General features: G+C 49.7%; 9 protein-coding genes across 9 annotated transcripts; 5 read left to right on the top strand and 4 right to left on the bottom strand.

Annotated features, from left to right (window-relative positions):
* Positions 1–8,389: 8,389 nt before the first annotated feature.
* N7515_007469 (uncharacterized protein) lies at positions 8,390–8,640 on the bottom strand (the record flags this gene model as incomplete). Its single annotated transcript, XM_056668213.1, has 2 exons — positions 8,390–8,523; positions 8,553–8,640. 2 exons carry the CDS (start codon positions 8,638–8,640, stop codon positions 8,390–8,392), a joined length of 222 nt encoding a protein of 73 aa, XP_056521809.1.
* Positions 8,641–8,823: 183 nt separating this feature from the next.
* Positions 8,824–9,708, top strand: N7515_007468 (homeobox domain-containing protein; the record flags this gene model as incomplete). Its single annotated transcript, XM_056668212.1, has 1 exon — positions 8,824–9,708. One exon carries the CDS (start codon positions 8,824–8,826, stop codon positions 9,706–9,708), a length of 885 nt encoding a protein of 294 aa, XP_056521808.1.
* A 164-nt stretch (positions 9,709–9,872) lies between these two features.
* N7515_007467 (C2H2-type zinc finger protein) lies at positions 9,873–11,399 on the top strand (the record flags this gene model as incomplete). Its single annotated transcript, XM_056668211.1, has 1 exon — positions 9,873–11,399. One exon carries the CDS (start codon positions 9,873–9,875, stop codon positions 11,397–11,399), a length of 1,527 nt encoding a protein of 508 aa, XP_056521807.1.
* Positions 11,400–12,596: 1,197 nt separating this feature from the next.
* N7515_007466 (uncharacterized protein) lies at positions 12,597–14,486 on the top strand (the record flags this gene model as incomplete). The annotated part of the gene is made up of 3 exons (XM_056668210.1): positions 12,597–12,840; positions 12,896–13,370; positions 13,430–14,486. 3 exons carry the CDS (start codon positions 12,597–12,599, stop codon positions 14,484–14,486), a joined length of 1,776 nt encoding a protein of 591 aa, XP_056521806.1.
* Positions 14,487–14,858: 372 nt separating this feature from the next.
* On the bottom strand, positions 14,859–15,243 carry N7515_007465 (thioredoxin family protein; the record flags this gene model as incomplete). The annotated part of the gene is made up of 2 exons (XM_056668209.1): positions 14,859–15,159; positions 15,221–15,243. 2 exons carry the CDS (start codon positions 15,241–15,243, stop codon positions 14,859–14,861), a joined length of 324 nt encoding a protein of 107 aa, XP_056521805.1.
* Positions 15,244–15,665: 422 nt separating this feature from the next.
* Positions 15,666–16,169, top strand: N7515_007464 (uncharacterized protein; the record flags this gene model as incomplete). Its single annotated transcript, XM_056668208.1, has 1 exon — positions 15,666–16,169. The coding sequence occupies one exon, from the start codon at positions 15,666–15,668 to the stop codon at positions 16,167–16,169; it is 504 nt and encodes a 167-aa protein (XP_056521804.1).
* Positions 16,170–16,207: 38 nt separating this feature from the next.
* N7515_007463 (uncharacterized protein) lies at positions 16,208–16,552 on the bottom strand (the record flags this gene model as incomplete). Its single annotated transcript, XM_056668207.1, has 1 exon — positions 16,208–16,552. One exon carries the CDS (start codon positions 16,550–16,552, stop codon positions 16,208–16,210), a length of 345 nt encoding a protein of 114 aa, XP_056521803.1.
* Positions 16,553–17,962: 1,410 nt separating this feature from the next.
* Positions 17,963–19,514, bottom strand: N7515_007462 (WD40 repeat domain-containing protein; the record flags this gene model as incomplete). Its single annotated transcript, XM_056668206.1, has 3 exons — positions 17,963–18,577; positions 18,631–19,442; positions 19,490–19,514. The coding sequence occupies 3 exons, from the start codon at positions 19,512–19,514 to the stop codon at positions 17,963–17,965; spliced, it is 1,452 nt and encodes a 483-aa protein (XP_056521802.1).
* A 590-nt stretch (positions 19,515–20,104) lies between these two features.
* On the top strand, positions 20,105–21,767 carry N7515_007461 (tRNA-dihydrouridine synthase family protein; the record flags this gene model as incomplete). The annotated part of the gene is made up of 2 exons (XM_056668205.1): positions 20,105–20,251; positions 20,307–21,767. 2 exons carry the CDS (start codon positions 20,105–20,107, stop codon positions 21,765–21,767), a joined length of 1,608 nt encoding a protein of 535 aa, XP_056521801.1.
* Positions 21,768–22,317: the final 550 nt, after the last annotated feature.

Raw genomic sequence — 22,317 nt, 5'->3', positions numbered from 1 at the left:
TGGCCGCCGGAGAACCACCGGGAGGATCCAGAAATGCGGACGCCCAAAAGATGGTAAGCTAATTACTTCACACCGCAAATAAGAATTCTAACTAATGGTATTATTCTAGCTCTTCAGAGATGGACGAACCGGCCTTTAACCATGCGCGACAATCCCCCACTGGGTGATATCGCCAAAGGAATCCTCCGAGTTGACCACCCGTCGCCAAGGGACCTAAGAACCACTATCGAGTGTTCAAGGACGGCAGTGGAACAAGTTCGATCGCCTATGTTCTGGCGTTGTAAAAAAGAGATTGACAAGGGAGATAATGGATGGTTGCCGGATTCCGCCAGACGTGAATACGAGCAAATGCTTAAAGTGATTCGAGCCTTTGAAGACAAGCGCGAGCCTTACAGTCGAATGCTCACAAATGGATCTTACTATCTTGGGTATGTCGTCGCTGGAAGCGGAATGAACCGGATACGAGTCAAAGTTCCGCGAAAAAGACGTTCATACGTATATCGCAAAGTAAAGAGAACAAGGTGGATGCTGCCTCAGAAGACAGAGGTACCGTTCAACTAGGACAAAACTCCATTTTGAACTACTGCTAGGTTTCCAGGTTTAAGCTCAGCGGCTTTATCATGGGCGGGGCGATGATTATATTTTTGCTGCGACCTGATTATTATCATTTTTGCTAGCAGAGTGGTTAAGTATGGTACAGTTCCCTCTACTAGGTAGTCTCATGACAGTTGTGCGCTTCTTCAGAATGTACTGGATGAATGAAAGGGTCCTCTGATTTCCTTACCAGCTTGGAAAGGACATCAGTTCTGTATGAATTCAATAGTCCGATATCATGATGATACGATATATGTTAATTTACTTACTCCAATAGCTGGCTCAAACAATGGTCATAGAGCACGACCTTGATAAGACCGCGAAAGAGCAGCCGCCATTTAGCATCAACGAGGTGTTTGCTATCACGAATCATTTAGTAGCTGCCTGTGATATAGCCTTTCCCACAGTCCGTGTCCTTTTTCAATTGAACACGCTGCGAAATATGACGGTTTCAACTTCAGCCCGACCTGGAACCTTTGTACTGTCTTCCTGTTATGAAGCGGAAGATGATGCGTTGAAGTGGAAGGACATTGACCTGTATATGGTAAACACCCCCAATATCCCGACGCTCCAGTCTCTCTTATGAGGGTTAGGCATAGGCGATCACATAGTTTATACAGTTTGCACCTGTAAGCTATACCAACGGCGATAGCATGGTAGCGGGCATTTGGAGATAATTCCATCTGGGCGGTGACACGGCGTGGTGGCTTCTGATGCTCTGATGGATTCAACCTTGAAACCCCGCCGTGGAATGCAACCCAATCGAATATGGCCATTCTCACGATCATCGAACTGGGCCTCGCCCGGGATGGACTCGGTTGAGATCACTCTGATCCACTTCCTGAGTCCCAGCCCCATCTGCACTCTCTTGCGGCCTTGCCTCCGCATGTCTTGAGCGGAGAATGCATTCATATTTCACTCCAGAGTGGGCACTGTCAAATGCCAATGTTCTATCTGAGTATCTGTGAATGACTGAAGCCAAAACTGATTCAATTTGGCTGGGCCAGATGCAATCTATCAGAAGTCTGAACAAACATGAAAGTAGGCACAGGCAACGGCCTACATGGAGGGAGCGGTGCAAAGTGTGCAACAAGTATTGGGTCACATGCTCACGTGACCCTAATCCGACACGGGCCGCACGGCACCCTATCCCTTATTCCCTTTGACCAAATCTGGGCTGTTACGCTGTATGGATAGAAAAACTCGGATACTAACTATGATCTCTTGTTAGTAGTCGGAGCCGTAGCAACATTTTTCCGGAGGTTATAGACATGATCAAGGGAATTATCGAAGATAGGACGTCACGGTCGTCACCTGGTAATTAATTCGAGGGTATTCGACCTTTTGAGGCGGTATCGCGCTGTTCCCCTTTCCCCAAAATGGACGTGGGAATAGCCTCGTTTCCCATTGCTATGAAAGGCGGTGACCGAAGGCCCGTGACTAAAGGCTCGTGACCGATCGTCCCGCCTCTTGCAAAGCTACTTAACTCTCTGTCCTGGTGCCTCTTCTCCTTTCATTCTTGACCTTTCCAACCATCGTTGTTCATCGCTTTGGCCATCCTTTCTCTCGCGTTTTATCGTTTGTTTTATCCTCCTTGACATTACCCATCTTGTGCTTCCCTTTACCAGAAAGGTTGGAAGCACGCGTCGATCAACAAACCTCGCCGTCTCCATTCAACATACCTGCCTTGCCATGTCCCACACTGGCCTGGCTGACAACGATCTTGTGCAGAAGCCACCAGAGGTGCCGAAGAGAGGCGGCACCGACAAGTGACCTGCCTGCTATGATGCAGCAGTATCTTCCGTCGAAGCTGCCGTTGTGCCCAAGAAGCAAAGCACCATCACTCGTGCCTCAAGCTTGCTTCAGCGTGAAATGTAAGACAGAGAATTACATGGAATCCACTCTTCTCGATCTCCACGCCTCTTAACTTGGGAGTTTAGACTGTCATATCCAGACCACCCACGGAAACACGAGTACCACATCGGTGCTCGCACGATCTTCCTGCTCCGCGCTGAGTTCAAGCCCTCCTGTCGACTTCCTAGGGAGTTGAGACAACCTGTGTCAGCCCTTTTGAGCGAGTAGGACTTTTGCTTCTCTGATTGTTCACGATGGCGTGTGCCATCAAGGACATACCGTCTTAGAAGACATAATTCGGATTCAAACCCCATTTCAAATAGTTTTCAATTGACTGCCACCTGTCAGCACGAGTGGTTTCTTCGTTTAGTCGTGACTCGTGAGTGAAGGATGGATACCTACTCACGACTAAACGAAGAAACCACTCGTGCTGACAGGTGGCAGTCAATTGAAAACTATTTGAAATGGGGTTTGAATCCGAATTATGTCTTCAGTCACCGCCTTCCATAGCAATGGGGAACGAGGCTATAACTCGCATTGTGTTGAGGAGAAAAGCGAGTTCTTGGCTGGAGCCGTCAAACTGATGTATGATGACAATCCATAATCAGACTTGGATGTGGGCTTCCTCTGCATTGTGAAAGACACGGTGGCGGCGCGAGAATTCCGCGCTCGCGGCGTGACGCAAAGATGCAGAGCGGAGTGCGAACCAGAGTGGTCGATGCGTTCAATTACCTCGCCGGTGGTTAACACATTGGAAAGGTGTGCCTGATTTTGGAAAGGCCGGGAGATTGACGTGGAGGAGCTAACGTGTGATGCGCGGGAAGCGAGGGAGGTGGACAAAGGATGCATCCATTCGGGTTCTGGTAGACTGAGTGATGGAAAAAGCCCATGGCTTCTCGTATGGGTTTGGGTTTTATGTTTGGCAGCTTGGCTTATGATAGGCTCCCACTCTTCGAGGCTCTCTTTGTACTAGAGCCCGCATGTTGGCCACGGGTTGTTGCTTCCGGAAAGTATACTAGGAATGCTTTCCTGGCGCGTGTCAACAAACGTGATGTGCCGGACTATCGTACGAGTTAGGCTCCAACAGGTTAATAGAACTTTGATTGATCATGTATGCATAGTTGAACAAACCAAAACCGCTCTATGGTATCCATCCCCAACGATCATAAAAACCAATGCAATCATAAAAGCCATGTCATAACTGGGTGGTGGCAGATCTGCGGAACGCGAAGGCCAAGGTCGGTCATCGGTTGTGTTGATAAAGGAAGTTGGGAGCACCAAGACACAATTGAACGCCTTGGAGATAAGCACCTCCACACTTTGGTCCAAGTTTCTTGACATAGAGATCTTCTACGCGATGTTTGAACCATGAGCGGTCATACTCCATCTTCGAAAGCCGGGCAACTGCCACATTTGCCGCGGGCTTATGTGTAAACGGAGCCTCGGAGGAATGCGGGAATGGAGTTAAATCAAGTGAAGCTGGTGTCTTTGGTGGGACTTTCTGGAGACTAAATCAGCCTTGGGAAACAGCCTGTCTTTGTATGAATGTCCAAAGAACAGCCTACAAGCGGCGAATTGCGCCACTGGAAGCTGGAATTCTATGCGTGAACTAGTCCATTTAGGAGAATGCAATCATTCCAGAGTGCAAACTGCAAACTTCCAATGTTCTATCTGTGAAGGGCTGACGCCAAACTTGACTCAATTCAGCTGGGCCAGAATGCAATCTATCAGAAGCTTGAAGAAACATGAAAGTAGGCACAGCCGCACAGGGAGCGGTGCAAAGTGTGCAAACAGGTATTGGGTCACATGCCCACGTGACCCTAATCCGACACCAGTTGGCAGTTACACAGTTACACTATCCCTTTGACCAAACCTGGGCTGTATCATCTCTTGTTAGTAGTCGGAGCTGTATCAACATTCTTCCGGAGGTTATAGACATGGTCAACGGAATATATCGAAGATAGGACGTCAGCTGGTAATTAGGTCGAGGGTATTCGGCCTTTTGAAGCGGTATCGCGCTGTTCTATCAATCAATCCCGCCCTTTCCCCAAAATGGATGTGGGAATAGCCTCGTTTTCCATTGCTATGAAAAACCCGTGATCGAAGGCTCGTGATGTCACGGGAATCACGAGCATCACCGAAGGCCCGTGATCGTCCCATCTCCTTCGAAGCTATAAATTCTCTGTCCTGGTGCCTCTTCTCCTTTCATTCTTGACCTTTCCAACCATCGTTGTTCATCGCTTTGGCCATCCTTTCTCTCGCATTTTATCGTTTGTTTTATCTTCTTTGGCATTATCCATCTCGTGCTTCCTTTTACCAGAAGGTTGGAAGCACGCGTCAATCAACAAACCTCGCCGCCTCCATCCAACATACCTGCCTTGCCATGTCCCACACTGGCCTGGCTGACAACGATCTTGTGCAGAAGCCACCAGAGGTGCCGAAGAGATGCGGCACCGACAAGTGACCTGCCCGCTATGATATTGATGCAGCAGTATCTTCCATCGAAGGTGCCGTTGTGCCCAAGAAGCAAAACACCACCACTCGTGCTTCAAGCTTCAGCGTGAAATGTAAGACAGAGAATTACATGGAATCCACTCTTCCCCATCTCCACGCCTCTTCACTTGGGAGTTAAGACTGACATATCCAGATCAATTCCGGAAACATGAGTACCACATCGGTGCTCGCACGATCTTCCTGCTCCGCGCTGAGTTCAAGCCCTTCTGTCGCCTTCCTAGGGAGGCGAGACAACCTGTGTCAGCCCCATGAGCGAGTAACACCTTTAACTCTCTGATTGTTGACTTCACGATGGTGTGTGCCATCAAGGACATACCGTCCTAACGTGGGATGCGCGGGAAGCGACGAGTGGGGAGGTGGAGTTCGAGAGATCTTGGCCACGCCAATCGCAAGAATGAGCCCGGGCCCTGGGTCGCTTGTCCAAGGTGGTTGGGAAGTATCATCGCCAATAAGCACGTTATTCTCATTGACAATCACCGGTCAAGGGAATCATGTTCCATCATTCCAAGCCACGTGTGGTGTTCAAGACCCCACTGTGAGCGAGACAAAAGTTTGGGACAGCCTCCTCGTTGAAGGACCATGTGACGACGCCGCAAGTCTCGATGTCGACATCGAAGGAGTCTACAATTGGCTCCCCGAATGAAACCTCACCAGCGCGGTTCCACATTCAGGGAGCCAATTGTAGACTCTTGGACGTCGACATCGAGACTTGCGGCGTCGTCACATGGTCCTTCAACGAGGAGGCTGTCCCAAACTTTTGTCTCGCTCACAGTGGGGTCTTGAACACCACACGTGGCTTGGAATGATGGAACATGATTCCCTTGACCGGTGATTGTCAATGAGAATAACGTGCTTATTGGCGATGATACTTCCCAACCACCTTGGACAAGCGACCCAGGGCCCGGGCTCATTCTTGCGATTGGCGTGGCCAAGATCTTCACCGCCCCACTCGTCGCTTTCTGCGCATCCCAAGTTAGGACGGTACATATGTCCTTGGTGGCACACACCATCGTGAAGTCAACAATCGATTCAGTGAACATTCAAATCAAAGTAAACTGTGCTTCTGAATTCCGCCGATCTGAACATTACTTTTTGCTGCCTGGTGTAGGAATGAATGTACATAGCTCTGGATTCCTTGAGACAATCATCGTTGAGTTCAATTTACGATTCTATATTCAAATCCCCATTTCGCATATCAAACTAGAGAAAAGACCCTCAGTCTAGTTTATGATGACGCAAATGCCTATCTCCGCCATACAAATTCTCTAGATTCGTGGTTTGTTCAAGAGCAAGCGAAGAACAGAACGGCTTCTTACTTATATTAGCCTAACTGGGATTCTCCGAACGCAACTAATCCGCTGATATATTCTTCCACTCCGAGACACAGGGTAAGAGCACTGCTCCCAGTCAATCCATAACTTAGGTTATTAGAAATGAATCTTAGTCAACCTCCCTACATGCCTATTTTGGGCGTTTTGGCGTCTATATGGCTACAGCTTTCAGACCGCGCTTCGCAAGATCGGTTCTAGGGATATCATGACCTCGTACGACAAGGTTAAAGTCGTCCTGCTGAGGGCTTAACAGTGATCAATGGTACATTAAAAGAAAAAGTCATGATGACAATCGTCAATCTTCCAAGGTAAGCGATTTATCAGAGTAAAGGAGTCAAGTAGGTAGTGAAGTCTCTATGCTATAGGCTTTCCTTCAGCTAAAATATCCACCTGGTCCTGTAGACATTGCAAAGTCACACTGGTTTCCTTCCCTTTCTCCAGAAGGTACTTTGAACAACCGGCGCTGAATTCAATTCTTCCAACCTGAGGCGCTAATGTGATACGCCAAGCCAACAAAAACCCCGCCACGTTCCAAGCCACCTCCTCGGAGGCGGTTAGAAAAACATCAGCATAGTAGTTTCCAGTTTTTTCGCGTCTTTCGCTGAAGTTATCGGTGTACGTGTCTACCCACGCATTGTATAATTCTGACACTGATAAAGGGAACGAAGAGAGCACTTCTTCAACCTCTAACATACAGTCCCCTTCCTCAGGCCTAAGGTCATCGGGATCTCGCCAGATAAAATCCGTGCCATAATCAGCAAAGATACGATAGTGCCTTGGAGTTTCTGTTGATGTAGATGGCCCGGTTGACAGAGAGGTTGTAGATGACTGAGTCGATAGAGATAATTCAGAAGGAACGTTCAATAGAGATATGGATGGCTCGTTTGCTGACATTTCGACAATGGTTGATTCTGACTGGCGTTGCTCTTCCAGTATATTCGTGATTTTCAAAACAAAGTCAAAGTTGGTTTCCACCAGAGCAGAGTTTTCTTCAGATTTGGATAGAGGCTTTTCAGCAAGGCTACGCCATGCATCGCCGAGGTTCCTGGCAGCTTTTATGTATCGTTGAGACTGCGATTGACTGCAAAACACCGCTAGAGGTTTGAGAAGACCAGAAGCCATGGCAGCAGAAGAGGTGTCGCGAAACAGAACAGGATATGAAGCGGAAAAAAAAGTGACGATGCAGAAGAGGGAGTAGCGTGATAGAACGTGATGCGCAAACGGGAGATGGTCGAGTTATGAGTCAACTTATGACGCTTCGTCGAAGAAGTTGAATACTATTATACTTGGTAGCGGTCGATTAGTAGGCTTCACATGAGTGGGCCCCTGGAACCCCCTAGGCATTCGGAAACACTCAGTCGAACAGCGAGCGCTTAATCTAAGTTTTTGTGTCTTTTCAATCCTGTCCGTTAGGTCTTATTTAGGTGCTGGAATCTCTAAACTGATTAACTTCTCTATTTTTAACAGGAAACGAGGCGTTAAGTAGAACCAAGGCCTCTTGAACTGAGATCTAGGGTGCTATCGCTAGCCGCCGACGGCCCGACGCCCTCCTCGTGTGATGAATTTACAACCCAAATGCAAGCCGTCGTGTTCAAGGGCCCATTGCATGTGGCTGTAGAGGAAAGACCTATCCCCAAGATCCAAGATCCAACAGATGTGATCTTGAAGGTCCGAGGCTACTGGAGGGGGCACTTTGAAAGCCGACCACATAAAAAGGAGCACAGGAACAGACAAGTGCTGATTGCAATCCGTGTATTGATTTTGATTTTTTTCGATAGTTTGTAGGTTGTTGATGTGTAGGCTGTTGCTGAAAGGTGAAGCTCTCAAGCTCGGCTTGTCGAAATTCTACTCACTTGCAACTACGTACAGTCGTACACCACGCCCTAGGCCTATTCCACATACCCATCAATCCACTACAAGTGGCCTCAAGGACGAAATTCCTCCAGAGAATCCTCCTGAGTATCCAGGAAGATTTCCAAGGTTATTGACTACGAGGATTTTGACGTGCCCTTTCTCGTATATGGAGACATAAGCAGAGACGAGAAATGAATTGACGTCCGATATCGCCAGGGAGAGATGAATCATTCCTGCCTAATTTAGAATTTCTTGGCGTCTCGGTCGCGCTTATCCCAATCAGGCTTGGCGTTGTCATTCGAAGGGCGCGCCGATGCATCCATTTTCTGACCCAAGTGGGCATGATCATCCATGAGCCCCTTCTCCTCCTGCTCCTCTGGACAAGGTCGGACTTTGGAAAGATACGCATGTTCGCTCTTGTTCGCTCTTGTGCTTTCTCCACCCCTGGGTTACAAACAAGTGAATCCGAGCGGCTGAATGGTCGTTCCAACATGCTGGCGGAGCCCCACCCCGAACTGATTACCTTTTTCCCTACCCCGGACCAGGGCAGTTTCGACAAGTTTCTACTGCGTAACTGACTCCTCTCCTTCTTCCTATTGTGTCCGCCTTAGTCCCATCACTCCTGTTGGCACGCCAAAAGGAACTCCCTGCATTTATAATTTGAGCTGTTCACAACATGGAATATTTCGACTTTGAGGGCGCTTCGTCTGCGCATGGCTCTTACCAGCAAGATGATGAGATCGGTTCCATTGATATTGAGTTTGGCGAAGCCGAAGAACAGGCCGCAAATCTCGAGTCGTTGATTCAGGATCAGACGTCGACATTCCCCAATGACCCGACACCAGAGCAGTCCGAGATTCATGCCGGACAGGCCATTGATCCCGAGGGGGTTTATCCCATGTTCCAGGCCCCAGACCCATGTGACTTTTGCCGGCGAATGGGATTGGACTGTTTCGTTGCAAAGCGCGGCGTAATGAACTATGGCTGTACTTGCTGCATCTCTCTCTATCGTGAATGCAGTTTTACTCATGCCAAAACCCCGGGGAAGTTCCTCCAAACGTTACATAGCGTGTCAGAGAATGCCTACGTACCTATGGGCAGTCTCACAGGAAAGAAAGCCCTCAAATCGGTTTCCTACAACGCTTATCCCAATGATCCAGAGGGACGCTCGCAACAAAACAGTGCGAGATTCTCCCGCAAGGCAATCAGTATCCTGAAGAGCTGGCTACGAAACCACAACGACAACCCCTATCCCACCGAGCAAGAGAGGGATGACTTAAAGCAAAATACCGGTCTTACACGCACGCAAATTGCCAACTGGCTGGCCAATGCTCGACGACGCGGAAAAGTCCATCCCTCGCGTGGGGGCGGCTCTCCCGTTCCAGGAGCAGTGGACATCCCAAGGAAGCAATCCGTCGACATATCCCTCATGACCCCCCTTGAGCGTTGGAAGTACTCGCCCCCGAAAACGAACCGGCTGCGATCAGTGATATTACCCGTGCTTTGGCCAATCCCCCGTTCGATCCCTCCCGTCCACGCCGGGGCCCCTCGAGTCACGTGAGGTCCCGTCACCCTGGGTCTAGCAACAATGAGTCAAGCCATGCCAGCTCTGAACATAAACTCTGTGCCGTTTCTGCCAGTAGTTTAGATACCAGCAGGTCATCTATTTCTGAGCTGTCTTTTGCATCTGCTTTCTCTCATCGATCCTCTCCATCGTTTGGCTCAATGGATCGGAAGGAACGTCGTCGTCGCCGCAAGGCCTCAGTACCTGCCAACATATTGGCCCATTCAAAGGCCAAATCGGCTCGTCCATTCCAATGTACCTTCTGCACTGACTCGTTTACTGCTAAGTATGACTGGCAGCGGCACGAGAAGTCTATTCATCTGATCCTGGACAAATGGACATGTTCCCCTCATGGGGGTTCGATTGAACACAACGGTATACCTCTTTGTGTCTTCTGCTCGGCAGTTAACCCCGACGAAGAACATTTAGAAACACATAACTTCAGCGGCTGCCAGGAGAAGACAGTGCAAGAGCGAACATTTTACCGGAAGGATCATCTCAATCAGCACCTCCGCTTGATGCACAATGTCAAGTTCCAACCCTGCATGGACAAATGGCAAAGCAGTATAACAGATATCAAGTCTCGCTGTGGGTTCTGTGCCTCCATCTTCCAGACCTGGAAAGAGCGAGTCGACCACTTGGCCGGCCATTTCAAGAACGGGGCCAGCATGGCTCAATGGCAAGGGGATTGGGGATTCGATCCTCAGATCCAGGCTCGGGTGGAAAATGCCATTCCTCCGTACCTGATTGACTATGAATGGCGATCTCCTGATCCTTGGGCCACCGAACAAGCGATGGTGGATGACGGCACAGCGCTTAACCTTCCTGTCCCTACTGATGTCAATTGTTACCATCGGCTCTCTCGCGAACTCACCACATACATACACAACCAACTGGCCCAAGGCCACGTGCCATCAGATCAGATGATACAAGCAGAAGCCCGACGCGTCATCTATGGATGTGACGATCCTTGGAACCAGACTTGCGCGGATAACGTTGTTTGGCTAAGTATTCTCAAGCGTGATTGTGGACTGCAAAATGCCGTGAATAACAACAACATACAATTCGCTGATCTGGGAATGCAACCTCCTTTTGCTGTTAACGGTGGCCTACGCACTACACCCCGGGAGATGAATTCGCTAGCACGAGCTGTCTGCCAAGGCGCCCCAATTCCCAGCCCCGCGGCCTCCAGCCCTAGTCTTCGCGGCCACGTGTTTGCTGGAACCGGGTTTTCGTCTGCTGGGCCCAGTCGCCCGGGGAGCTTGTCTGGCAGCTACGCTGGTAGTGCAGGGATGATTTCAGCTAGCACCGGTCCATCCTTCTCTACGGATCGGGCCAGTACTCGCCCGACAAGTGCATCTATACCGGGAGAAGCGGCAGCTGACCCTCTGGTGCAAATGGGCTTTGACCCTGAATTCTTACGACGACTCAATGATAGTTACGATCAGATCAACCCTGATGAGTTGGATTACCTGCACCTAAATGGGGCGGATGGTCAGAAACTTGCCGAGACGCAAGGATGGCCAAACACAGGCTTATTTGATCAGGCCATCCCACAGCGTCTCGTGAGTGCGGTACCTGCTTCAGATCCAAATGCTATTCTCAATTCCAAAGAGGGCGACCCGCCCACATCAGATGCTACCTATCGTGAGATGCCTGGGTATCTTGACAATGCTGGCCAACTCTAATGCTTTGATTGCTATTGCATATTGTCTTGCCTCATGCAGGTCATGCATGGCAAGGAAAAAGTAGATTTCGCGAAACTCATTTGGAGCATTCCATGTTATAGCATATCATTTTGTTGTACATATCACAGTGGCGAGAATATTATACATAATTTGGAGTTTTTCCATTGTCTCCTCCTGAGTTTGAGACCCGGCTCCTATCCAGGCAGCTTTCATACATTCTCGTGGAGGGTGGTCCAGTTTACAACCGGGCTCCACGGTATCCCTGGTACACCTTCTCTCACTCAAGGGGGTTGTTTCATGCTGAGCCTTGCATATCTTGACATACTTCTAAGCACGTGGCGTCCCCGGCGATGCCCAGGCCGGAGTTGATGCTTCCGCCGACTCTTCTTTCACTGAACCTGGCTGTGATTGGTTGACTCATAGCCCGGTGACGATGAGACAGTCAGTCCTTTGTTTCAGCCAGTTGTATTGCTTTACATCAGTCTGACATGCAGAGGGCCGAGAACATGGCCTCAGTCATATGCTCCCATCGCTATGGAAACTTTCCATTCGCCATGCATGATTCGGTCCCGGATACACCACAGCAACGTGCCGAGCCTCGAAGCCCTCCCTGTCTCTGACCTGATCCAGGGCTCTGGGTTCACGCAGCGCAGGCCTATCCCTGCAGTATGGCCAAATCACCTTTCGGGGTTACCATCCCTCCGATATCTGAATCAAGCTCTTAGATCTTGAGTCTTTCATTGACCGGATTCGTCCTGCTGCGACGAAAGCAAGTTCACTGCTGAAAATTGGCAGACCCCGTGCCATTCCACCACTTGACATGATTGGATTGACCGTGAGACATGATCCCAGAGCCAACATCAATATATTGGTTCTCGGATGAACATCTTCCCCGTCCATCCCCTCAGGGAGTTGGATAGGTTCTCCACAACTGCGCTGGCAGGATATTGTCTGCTTCATGGCTTTACGAGCTCGCAAGAACGCGGCTCTCATGGAATTCCTGCACCTGGTGTGATAGACCGGCATACGGTATTTCCAGCTGAGATTGAGACGCATTTGCTGACGCAATGACTGATGACTCTCCATGGGCCCATATAAGAGGGTGAGAAATCCGTGAATAGTACAGTACGGGCTATCAGCAGTAGACCATTTCGTTTGACATAGGCTGTTAGTCTAGTTATATCCTATCCTTTGAATATGAGGTTCCTGATAGGAAACTTCTATCTCTGGCTTATATGCCTAGTCCAATGGGGATCCGCGGCTACGGTCTTCTTCCCAATTGTGCTGACCTGGTCAAACAGAACCGTAGCCGGAGTGACCAGACCGGTCATTTCGACGAATGGCCAATTTCCAGGTCCTCCACTGCGGATTAATCAGGGGGACAATGTTTTGTTCCTGGTGGACAACCGGTGCCCGTTCAATACGACTATTCACTTTCATGGTGAGTGCATGGCTGAATAGATGCTACCTGTCGTCATGTACTAACCGCGCTGCAGGAATTGAACAGCTAGGAACGCCATGGTCTGATGGAGTTCCGGGTGTTTCGCAGAGATCAATTCGACCAGGGACTTCATTTTTGTATAGATGGACAGCAACAGAGTACGGGGCGTATTGGTACCATGCGCATCACCGCGGCTCCCTGGAGGACGGGCTTTACGGACCCATCTATATCACCCCAGCGCCTTCAGTTCAAAAGCCCTTTAATCAAATCTCAACCAATCCCGTGCAGTTGAATGCTATGATCGACGCGGAGAGAATGACCCGTCCCGTCTTGCTGTCGGAATGGCGTGTGCTCACGTCGGAGCAGATATGGGCTGCTGAGGTAGCCTCTGGCACAGACTCATTCTGTGCTAATGCTTTGCTCATCAACGGAAAGGGATCAGTTTCCTGTCTGCCGCGTGCTGAGATTGACGCACTTACGACACCAGCCCAGAGGCGAGTCCTGGGTACTGGGAGTTTGACAGATCTGGGGTGAGTAACTTGACCAGCTAGAAACCTTTGCCATGAATTAGACTGATGCTGTGCACTAGATGCTTCCCTGCAAACTTCACCGACGCAGTCTTCAACTTCCCAAAGAACTACAGCGCCGTCCTCCCAACAATGTTTGAAGGCTGCGTGCCATCGCGAGGCCCCCAGGAAGTCTTCACAGTTAATGCATCCCAGCAATACATAAGCTTAGACCTCATTAGCACTGCCGGTCTACTGCAGCTCACATTCTCAATCGATGAGCATGTCATGTGGGTATACGCCATTGATGGACGGTACATCCAGCCCAGACAAGTGAACGTACTCAGCATCCCAAACTCCAACCGATACTCGGTGCTAGTCCCCCTCAACAAACCAAGAGGAGAGTACACAGTGCGCATGGTCAGCGCCAGCGTCCAGCAAATCCTCAATACGACCGCAATATGGCGATACCAAGGCACGCCGCAGCTAAACCGACCCTCCAACCCATGGGTCCTAGTCAACAACCTCAACGCCACGACCAGCACCGTCTTCCTAAACGAGTCCCTCGTCGTCCCCTTCCCAGCCATCGCCCCCTCAACCGACATAGCCCAAACCTTTTTCCTCCACGTCAGCCAAGTGGGCACCGCCTACCGCTGGCGCCTCGGCAACTCCAGCTACGGCCTCGAGCTCGAAGAATCCCAGCCCTTACTCTTCAACCAAAGCTCGATCCCCAGCGACCTGATCATCAGAACAAAAAACAACACCTGGGTAGACATTATAATCCAAGTCGACACAATCATGCAGCCCATGCACCCGATCCACAAGCACTCGAACAAGCACTTCATCATCGGCGAGGGGACCGGCACGTTCAACTGGTCCACCGTGGCGGAGGCGGTGCAGTCCATCCCCGGCAGCTTCAATCTGCAGACGCCGCAGTATCGCGATACGTATAATACGCCGGCGCCGGTTACGGGGCCGACGTGGCTGGCTTTGAGGTATCATGTCGTTAATCCGGGAGCTTTCTTCATGCATTGTCATATTCAGGTCCATCAGAGTGGGGGAATGGCTCTGGCTATCTTGGATGGAGTCGATGCTTGGCCTACTATTCCGCAGACTTATCTGAGGGATTCTGGGTTTTAGTGAGTGGGGTGACTATTCATATGGGGTGATTTGGGAGTATATATGAGTTGTGGAATGAGACTGTGTAAGGGACTGATATATAATTTGTTCCGGGAGGAAGGAGGTTATTGGTAATACCTACGAGGTCTCTTTTGAGACACTTTGTTCCTAGGTTGCACAGTCCATCCAGGATGTCAGGGAATACATAAGGCAGACTGCAATTCAGCGTTGACGACATTCAGTGGCATTGACTCAGGGAGACATCATATTAGGGGTGAATGCGTCAGAAGCTTGTGGATAAATAGCCAGACACCAGTCAAGGGCTTTGAATTTTGGATCTGAGAGATGCAAGAGACTTTGCTGATAAGACAAAAAGGATCAGAGGAGTATTCCTCACTCCTCCAGAAGAGACTTGATCCCCTGCTCGATTGCGGGTAAACGAGCCCCAACAACCTCAGTAACCTTCTGTCCACCCTTAAAGAGAACGAAAGTCGGCATCGCCCTCACACCAAGCTCCTGTGCAACATCATCGAGCTTGTCAACATCCACCTTGTAGAACTTGACCTTGGAATAGACATTGCTCCACTCCTCGATCTTGGGCGCGATAACCTTGCAGGGCCCGCACCATTCAGCGTAGCAGTCGAGAATGACAGGCTCCTCCGAGCCGAGAATTTTGTCCATGAAGTCAGCTTTGCTGTGAGGTGTTAGCTGATGGAAGTGGGGTGGGATTTGGATCTGGTGGTGGGTTACGGTACCTGGTGATCTCAATGACGGGCATCTTGGATTCTTGGTTAAGTTAGGATTTAGGAATGTGTAGTGCGTATAGGAGAGTTAAGTTGAGTTCTGTTGAAGTGAGTCAGTGTGCATGGGGTTTATCTGATGAATCATGGTGGAGTGATGCCCACACCTTTGGATAGTTTCGTCCCACCCTGCCTGAATTTGGCCTGACTTCATCGGAGCTGAACCTAACTTGGCTAGGCATGTCATGTGAGCTTGACCCAGCCAATCATGTTTAGAGCGTGCGGAGGTAAGGGCGTAAGTGTAACTATATCATTACCCTAACTAGTTAATGATAATGGCGGACAGTTAGTTTGGATCAATATTTATGTATGTGTCGATTTATTATATCTACTAGTTACTACTAGGCTACTTGCTAATTGTAATCTCCTTTTCACAGCTCAGGTTTCATCACATATCACCATGTCATCACCCGAATCCCTCACCCATCCCGAGGGATCCCCGGCCACTCTCAACCAATCACCAGAATCGCCTTTGAATGTTGTTGACGTTGGCCCTTCGAGATGGGCAATCGTTGACAAACTACAGGAGCGCACTAATATTATGACTCAGGGAGATGTCACTAATGGCCTTGGCCCATCATATGTGACTGAGGAGTTCCTTTGTCACCCTATTGGCTCTAGCAATACACTTGCATTTATGCGAGTGTATAAGCAAGCACCTATTGCCGGCACCAAATTTAAGGCGGCTTCAATCCGAGCCACACAGGCTGTCAAGTCATATGAGCCTACGGCGCTTACCACTCTCAAGGCTCTCCAAGAGAAAGGCTGCGATGTTGTTCCTCGGCTCCTTGGATGTCAGTGTGATCAACAAGAAGAAGGCGATATTGTCCCTGGTGGGTTTATCACATATGTGATATGGGAAAAGGTGCTAGGCGAGTCCCTCGATATGCAAACATTCTTGTGATGACGAAGGTTGTGAATGTGAGGTCAATTCCTTCATCATCACACTGCAACAAGACTCTGCTTTTGCTCCCCGCTGGGAGTCGTCGTTCGGATGGTGTTGTGAGAACCCTTGTTGTCGTTCTCCGCGTGCGGTCTCGACCTGGACTTTCGGAATCGGGTCGAGGTCTGCATGCGTGACAGTCCTAGAGCGCTGCGTCTACAACTGTCCACAAATCCTTCGAGTGTCACGCGGTCATTAAACGCGTCCGACACCGTCAGCGTCTGGAGATCCGGTACTAGTTTCTCGAAAAGGTCTCCCTTCTGGAGCTCTTCGTCCGTCTTCGACTCGAGAGCCAGACGGGTGAATTCCCCGTAAAAGAGGTTAAAGCTCTCACCCTCTTTCATCTTCAACTTCTCATATAGGTCGAGACCGCACGCGGAGAACGACAACAAGGGTTTTCACAACACCATCCGAACGACGAGTCGACGACTCCCAGCGGGGAGCAAAAGCAGAGTCTTGTTGTAGTGTGATGACGAAGGTTGTGAATGTGATTTCAATTCCTTTTACCTAAGACAACAAGACTAGAGAGGAAAGAAAAGAGAAGAAGAGAGGAGAAAAAAGGGGTAAAGAACAATGCAGCCGAGATCTTCCTATCATGTGATACGTCCCTTCCTCGGAGAAGGCTGCTAAGTGCTAACCCAGCCTTCCACCTGAACCCCTTAGACAGAGAAGAACAACCAAGAAACACCATAGCAATCGGAATCCGATCCCTGTGCAAGCAATTGCAACAACCTGTCCTTCGTCTGAGACAAGAAGGCAGTAGATCTGCCAACACTGATCTGTGAGTCAGTGACCGCTCTACGGCATTGCAGAGTCCGGCGTTCACTGGTTTGCCACGTACCAACGACACCACGTCAACAACGTGAACATGTCGCCTTAGAGCGGTAGTATATTCCCCTAAACAATGCAGCTTCGGTAAGCTCAACCGAAAATCCCGAAATGTCCCCGCCCTTCTAGTTTTTGATGCACTTTCCGGGCAGCATAGCACCATAGCTCTGGCTGCGGTCGGTTAGGCATTTGAATGACCACCGTTGGAATGAATTCCGGCTCAGGCTCGACTTTTGAATGTCCTCCGTTGACCTGACATTCCAGAAACTCCAGGTGAAGCTCATTCAAGACTTCTCTAGCAATTGTCTCAATTTCGTGCCTCAGCACTGTCGTTCCCGGGAATAGGGAGGTCGTGGGCCGGACAAAGACCGCTAGCTTAAAAGCTCTTGATTGCATAGAGCTAGTCTTTATATAGCAACTATCCGATATGGTGTAGTGGCTAACATCGCCGTCTCTCACACGGCAGCCGGGGGTTCGATTCCCCCTATCGGAGTTTTCTTTTTTAGTCTTATTTTCATTTTTTTAACACGATTTGAGTAACGACAGGAATTAGTCGGGGCTTGTTAGACTGACGCTGTCCAGTAGTAAAGTTAAAAGTAATTCATGGCTGCCGGAATCTCCAATTCCTGGCCCTTTTTCCTCTCCCGAGTTTGAATTTGCCTGGCTCCGACCCATCCTTGTGAGCTGAATGGTACCGAGAATCGAAAAGGCTAAGAGTATCCAAATAGTTCCACCCTAGATTGAGTGACAGGGACCATCTAGTTGATATCGGAAGTAAGGCGAAGAGTGTAGCAGGGAGAACAATAGCTGGGTAAATTGCGTGAGTTTAGGTAGCTCCATCACATTGGGTTGGCCAAAGAGGGCGCTGCATCACTGTATTAATGGATTTGATAATACACAGAATGTTCCATCAACGTCACGAAGAGCTATCGACCCAAGCCACCTACGTGGCCCTCATTAACTCTACTGCTAATTGAGTTCAACACCTCAAACTGAACACCCCCGTCTTGGACGGCCAGATATCCAATGACATGTTCTTCGCTTGATCCAAACCAGAACGTCGAGTCCCCATTTGATCCTGTGGTCCATTTCACGTCATATTTCCCACTCTCGCTCCGCTGAACAGGAACACGGGCAATAAGTGGATGATCTTGTGGTGACCACCACCGGATAGCAGGTAATGCATTGGTAACAGTGTTGATCAAGAGTTGTGGAGTCGAGGGATGCCAAGCAATCTGTCGAACAGGTTGCTCATGAACCAGCGCTGAAGCTAGTCTTGGTGTGCCGTCTAAGGACCAAATCCAAACAACGTTCTGCCGTGCAGTGTCAACAGAGGCAAGGAGACAACCGTCTGAGCTGAAAGTCATTGTCAAGACACCACGTGAAAGCCCTGCCGACTCGGGGCTCATGCTCAGAGCAGAGGAACAGGATGCTTCAACATAATCGGCATCCCCTGCGGCGCTAGTGTATCGTTCCCGCCAAATGTTGGGACTTTGCTGGTGTGCTTGAAAGACATGTGAGAGTGTTGCAACGGAAGAGAACTATTATGACAGGATCAGCAATCAAGGTCGCGAGTATTAAGAAGATCACTGACAGTGTGAGTTCGCAGCAAGTCGATAGTTCCGTTGACTTTCCCTACGGCCAATGTTTCCGAGGTGCCCCGGTGCGAAACAGGCCTCCACTCGATCTGCTTCACACCGAAGTCGAATGTATCGTCCACACCGGAGGGCCCAGAATAACTCCTGAACAACTGACCATCGGCTGTGAATATCAGCACCTTGGTGCCTGCACTAGCAATGTCCCAGATGGCAATCCACTTTCCGTCGGGGCTCCATTTCAACCCCTGTGCGTCGATGGTTGGAAGCACCATCCTATTGATGAGGTCATAAGACCGAGGCTCATGAACTGTCAGTAGATCTGAGGTTTCCGGTTTCAGCAGAATTGCGAGTTCTCTGGTATTCGGGCGATAACCAAACCCGAGATGATGGGCGAACTTTGGCGATTTGATGACAGAGCTTCGACCGTTTACTAATGAGTGGATGCTCAGTTTGGTGTGCCATGCATGAAAGACAAGGACTTCGTTCTCATCGGCACCGAAATCGATAGCCAACGCGCCTGGCTCAATGCCTTCAATCTCAGCAGATATTTCTAGCGGAGTAAGCTGCCAGACTGAAATTCGGGCGTCATTGGCAGACAAAATTCGGCGCTGAGAAGCAATCTGACTATCTGATTCACCCAGGGAGCTTCCCACGTTGAAGTATTTCAGTGATTTAAGTCCATTCTCTTTGACGCTTGCAATTTGTACTTCTTTGTTTTCCGAAGCCACAGATGAGTGCACTATCAGAGCCTTCCCACTGACGTGAGTGGCATAGAGTCCATCATCAGACAAGCAGATATTCAAAGGACCTAGTCCACAGTCAGTGATAGTCCGACATAGCCTCATATAAACGTACCTCCTGGCCCGGTAGACACGTCCATTGTTGACAAGTGAAATGAAAGAGCCCTGAGCTTTTAATGATGGTATTGACTATTGGTTTGTGCAACGTAAACACCTTATCTTCGCAATGTCATCCTCTCACATTGTCTCATACCATTAGAATGTGTATTGGCCTTGGGTCTCTGTCGTTTATTGGACTGGGGTTCTCAAAGCCTAAAGGCTTCTGGCTCCAGTGGCGGGTCCAGGATTATGTAACCAGTACGTTGGACCTGGGAATTCGTTGGACCTCTCAATAAGAGCAAGACCAGGACACCAGGTTATTGGAACGCAAAGTTAGTTAAAGGACCGAGAATAATGCCATGGAGGAAACCTGGCACATTCACTCCCCAAACACCGACTAGAAACAGCCGATGAAGCCCTGTGGCGATAAGATAAGGCGGGGAATCGAATTTCCGGCCGAAATACCGCGCTTTTTTTCGCAAAAGTTCTCGCGGCGTTGTGTTGCGACAGGAAGCGATCATTGACCAATCTCCAGTATTCCCTCCCAGCAGTCAAGATAGCTGTCTTGAGGCCATTCAGCCCCTCGCTGGGCCGACTTTTCCACTACTTTTCCCCGTCACACCTCCCCAAAATGGCTTCTGAAACAAGCCCCAAGAAGAGCTTCGAGCAGGTCTCCGCGCCTGCGCCCAAGTCCGAGAAGCTCTTCGGAAGGAAGTTCTACGAGAGTATTGGTAGCCCAAGATATGTCGTCGCGCCAATGGTGGACCGTTCCGAGTTTGTGCGTTTACCCCGCTATACTGGCATCTGTTGACCGACACTAATATCTTTCACAGGCGTGGCGCATGCTCACTCGATCCTTTATGCCTCCCAACGATTCAAAGCCTTTACTGGCGTACTCGCCTATGTTCCATGCCCGCATGTTTGGGGAACAAGAGCGCGTGCGTCACCAACATTTCCAACCTACACGTAAAGCCATCGGCGGAAAGAGCGACGAATTGTTTCTCGATGGAAACCCTGCGATCGACCGGCCACTCTTCGTTCAGTTCTGTACAAATAATCCAGATGAATTTCTCGAGGCTGCTCGTCATGTGGTACCTCACTGTGACGCCGTGGACCTGAACCTCGGCTGCCCGCAAGGTATCGCAAAAAGGGGACACTACGGAGCTTTCCTTCAAGAAGATTGGGACTTGATCTACAAACTTGTGAATCGGTTACACACGGAACTCCCCATCCCGGTAACGGTGAAGTTCCGTATCCAAGAGACCAAAGAGAAGACTTTGGAGTACGCAAAAATGATTCTCTCTGCTGGGGCCAGCATTATCACTGTGCATGGGCGCAGAAGGGAACAAAAGGGTCACAATACTGGAGTTGCTGATTGGAGTTACATCCGTTACCTACGAGACAACCTTCCCCCAGACACTGTCATATTTGCCAATGGCAATATCCTTAATTACGATGATATCGAAGCATGTCTTGAGGCAACCGGTGCCGATGCCGTGATGAGCGCAGAAGGCAATCTATCAGACCCATCCATATTCAGCAAGCCGCCCCCAGTCGGTACGGAAGGAAGAGAATATTGGCGCGGACGGGATGGAAAGGGCGGTTACCGTGTTGATGCCATCATGCGACGATACCTTGATATTATTTATAAGTATGTTCTGGATCAGCCGGTCCCCGAACGGAAGCCGCTGTATCTACCATCCGACCCAGTCGATGAATTTGCAGAAACGAATGATCATGAAGATCAGGAGCGCGAAGAGGGCCCGCTGAAGAAGAAACAAAAGCGCAGCAAGGCGGAGAAGGGCAAGAAAAGCCACTCCCCAAGCCTCGGTTTTATGCAGGGTCATCTCTTCCAAGTTCTACGCCCGATGGTCGCAACCCATACCCACGTCCGAGATGCGCTTGCGAGATCGGGGCCGGGTGACATGGCCGCTTTCGAACACACCCTGGCCCTTCTTGAGAAAGCCGTCAGAGGTGGACTTGATGAGTACGAGGCCTCCCCCGAGAAATTTGAGAGGCAACCAGACGAAATCTTGAAGGGGTCTAAAGCTGTCATTGCGGAATATGGAAGACCATGGTGGATTTGCCAACCTTACATCCGTCCACTACCCGAGGAAGCTTTCGAAAGTGGAGCCATGCGGGAAAAGGGCACAAAGCCTCCCGGCCCGAATACGAATGAACAGAAGAAGACCGAAAATGCTGACACATCTGTCTGTGAACAAACTGTCACACCAGGCGAGAAGCCTGCCATTAACGCCACCAAGCTGACGACCGATCCTCTTGTGAGTGGATAGATCTGGATCCTCAATACTGGGCTTTCTTCTTTTGCCTTTGTCGATATACTCAGCCACCATATACAAGCGTACGTGCATTTATACACACCTAGGGTCTTTGACAAACAGATTCTCTTTTGCATAGCGCTCTTTATTCATCAGAAAAATGCCAATAGAACATTGCCGGCCGCAAGGCTAGAGCAACATTATATTTAGTTGGCGAATTTATCTTTAAACGAGAAACCTGATCGGCTTCATGCTTTTCCATATTGCGGGAACACGGCGCCCCAATTATATCCATGCAGCATGGGCCTCGTGCTCGATTTCTGCCCGTTAGTCAATGTGCTTAACGTTCTGTCCCTCCATTGCGCAGGGGAGGTGGGGTGGTCATAGGCTGCGCTCCAGGGACGAAAGAAGCTCGCTACAGAAGGGCATGGGGTTTTCCCCGGCTTGACATTGCATAGGTGCTTCCATGACGCTCAAAACCATGGGAGCTCAGACGGGAGCTCAGACGAAAGCAGTCCGTACATCGTTACCTTTTCGCACGTTTTGAATATATGTCGGCTGGCTC

The sequence above is a fragment of the Penicillium bovifimosum genome, assembly GCF_028826915.1.
Source record: "Penicillium bovifimosum strain IBT 22155 chromosome Unknown utg000005l_segment0_segment0, whole genome shotgun sequence".
NCBI lineage: Eukaryota > Fungi > Ascomycota > Eurotiomycetes > Eurotiales > Aspergillaceae > Penicillium > Penicillium bovifimosum.
Note: the sequence above shows the minus strand (reverse complement) of the source record. Positions and strands in the feature narration are given on the sequence as shown.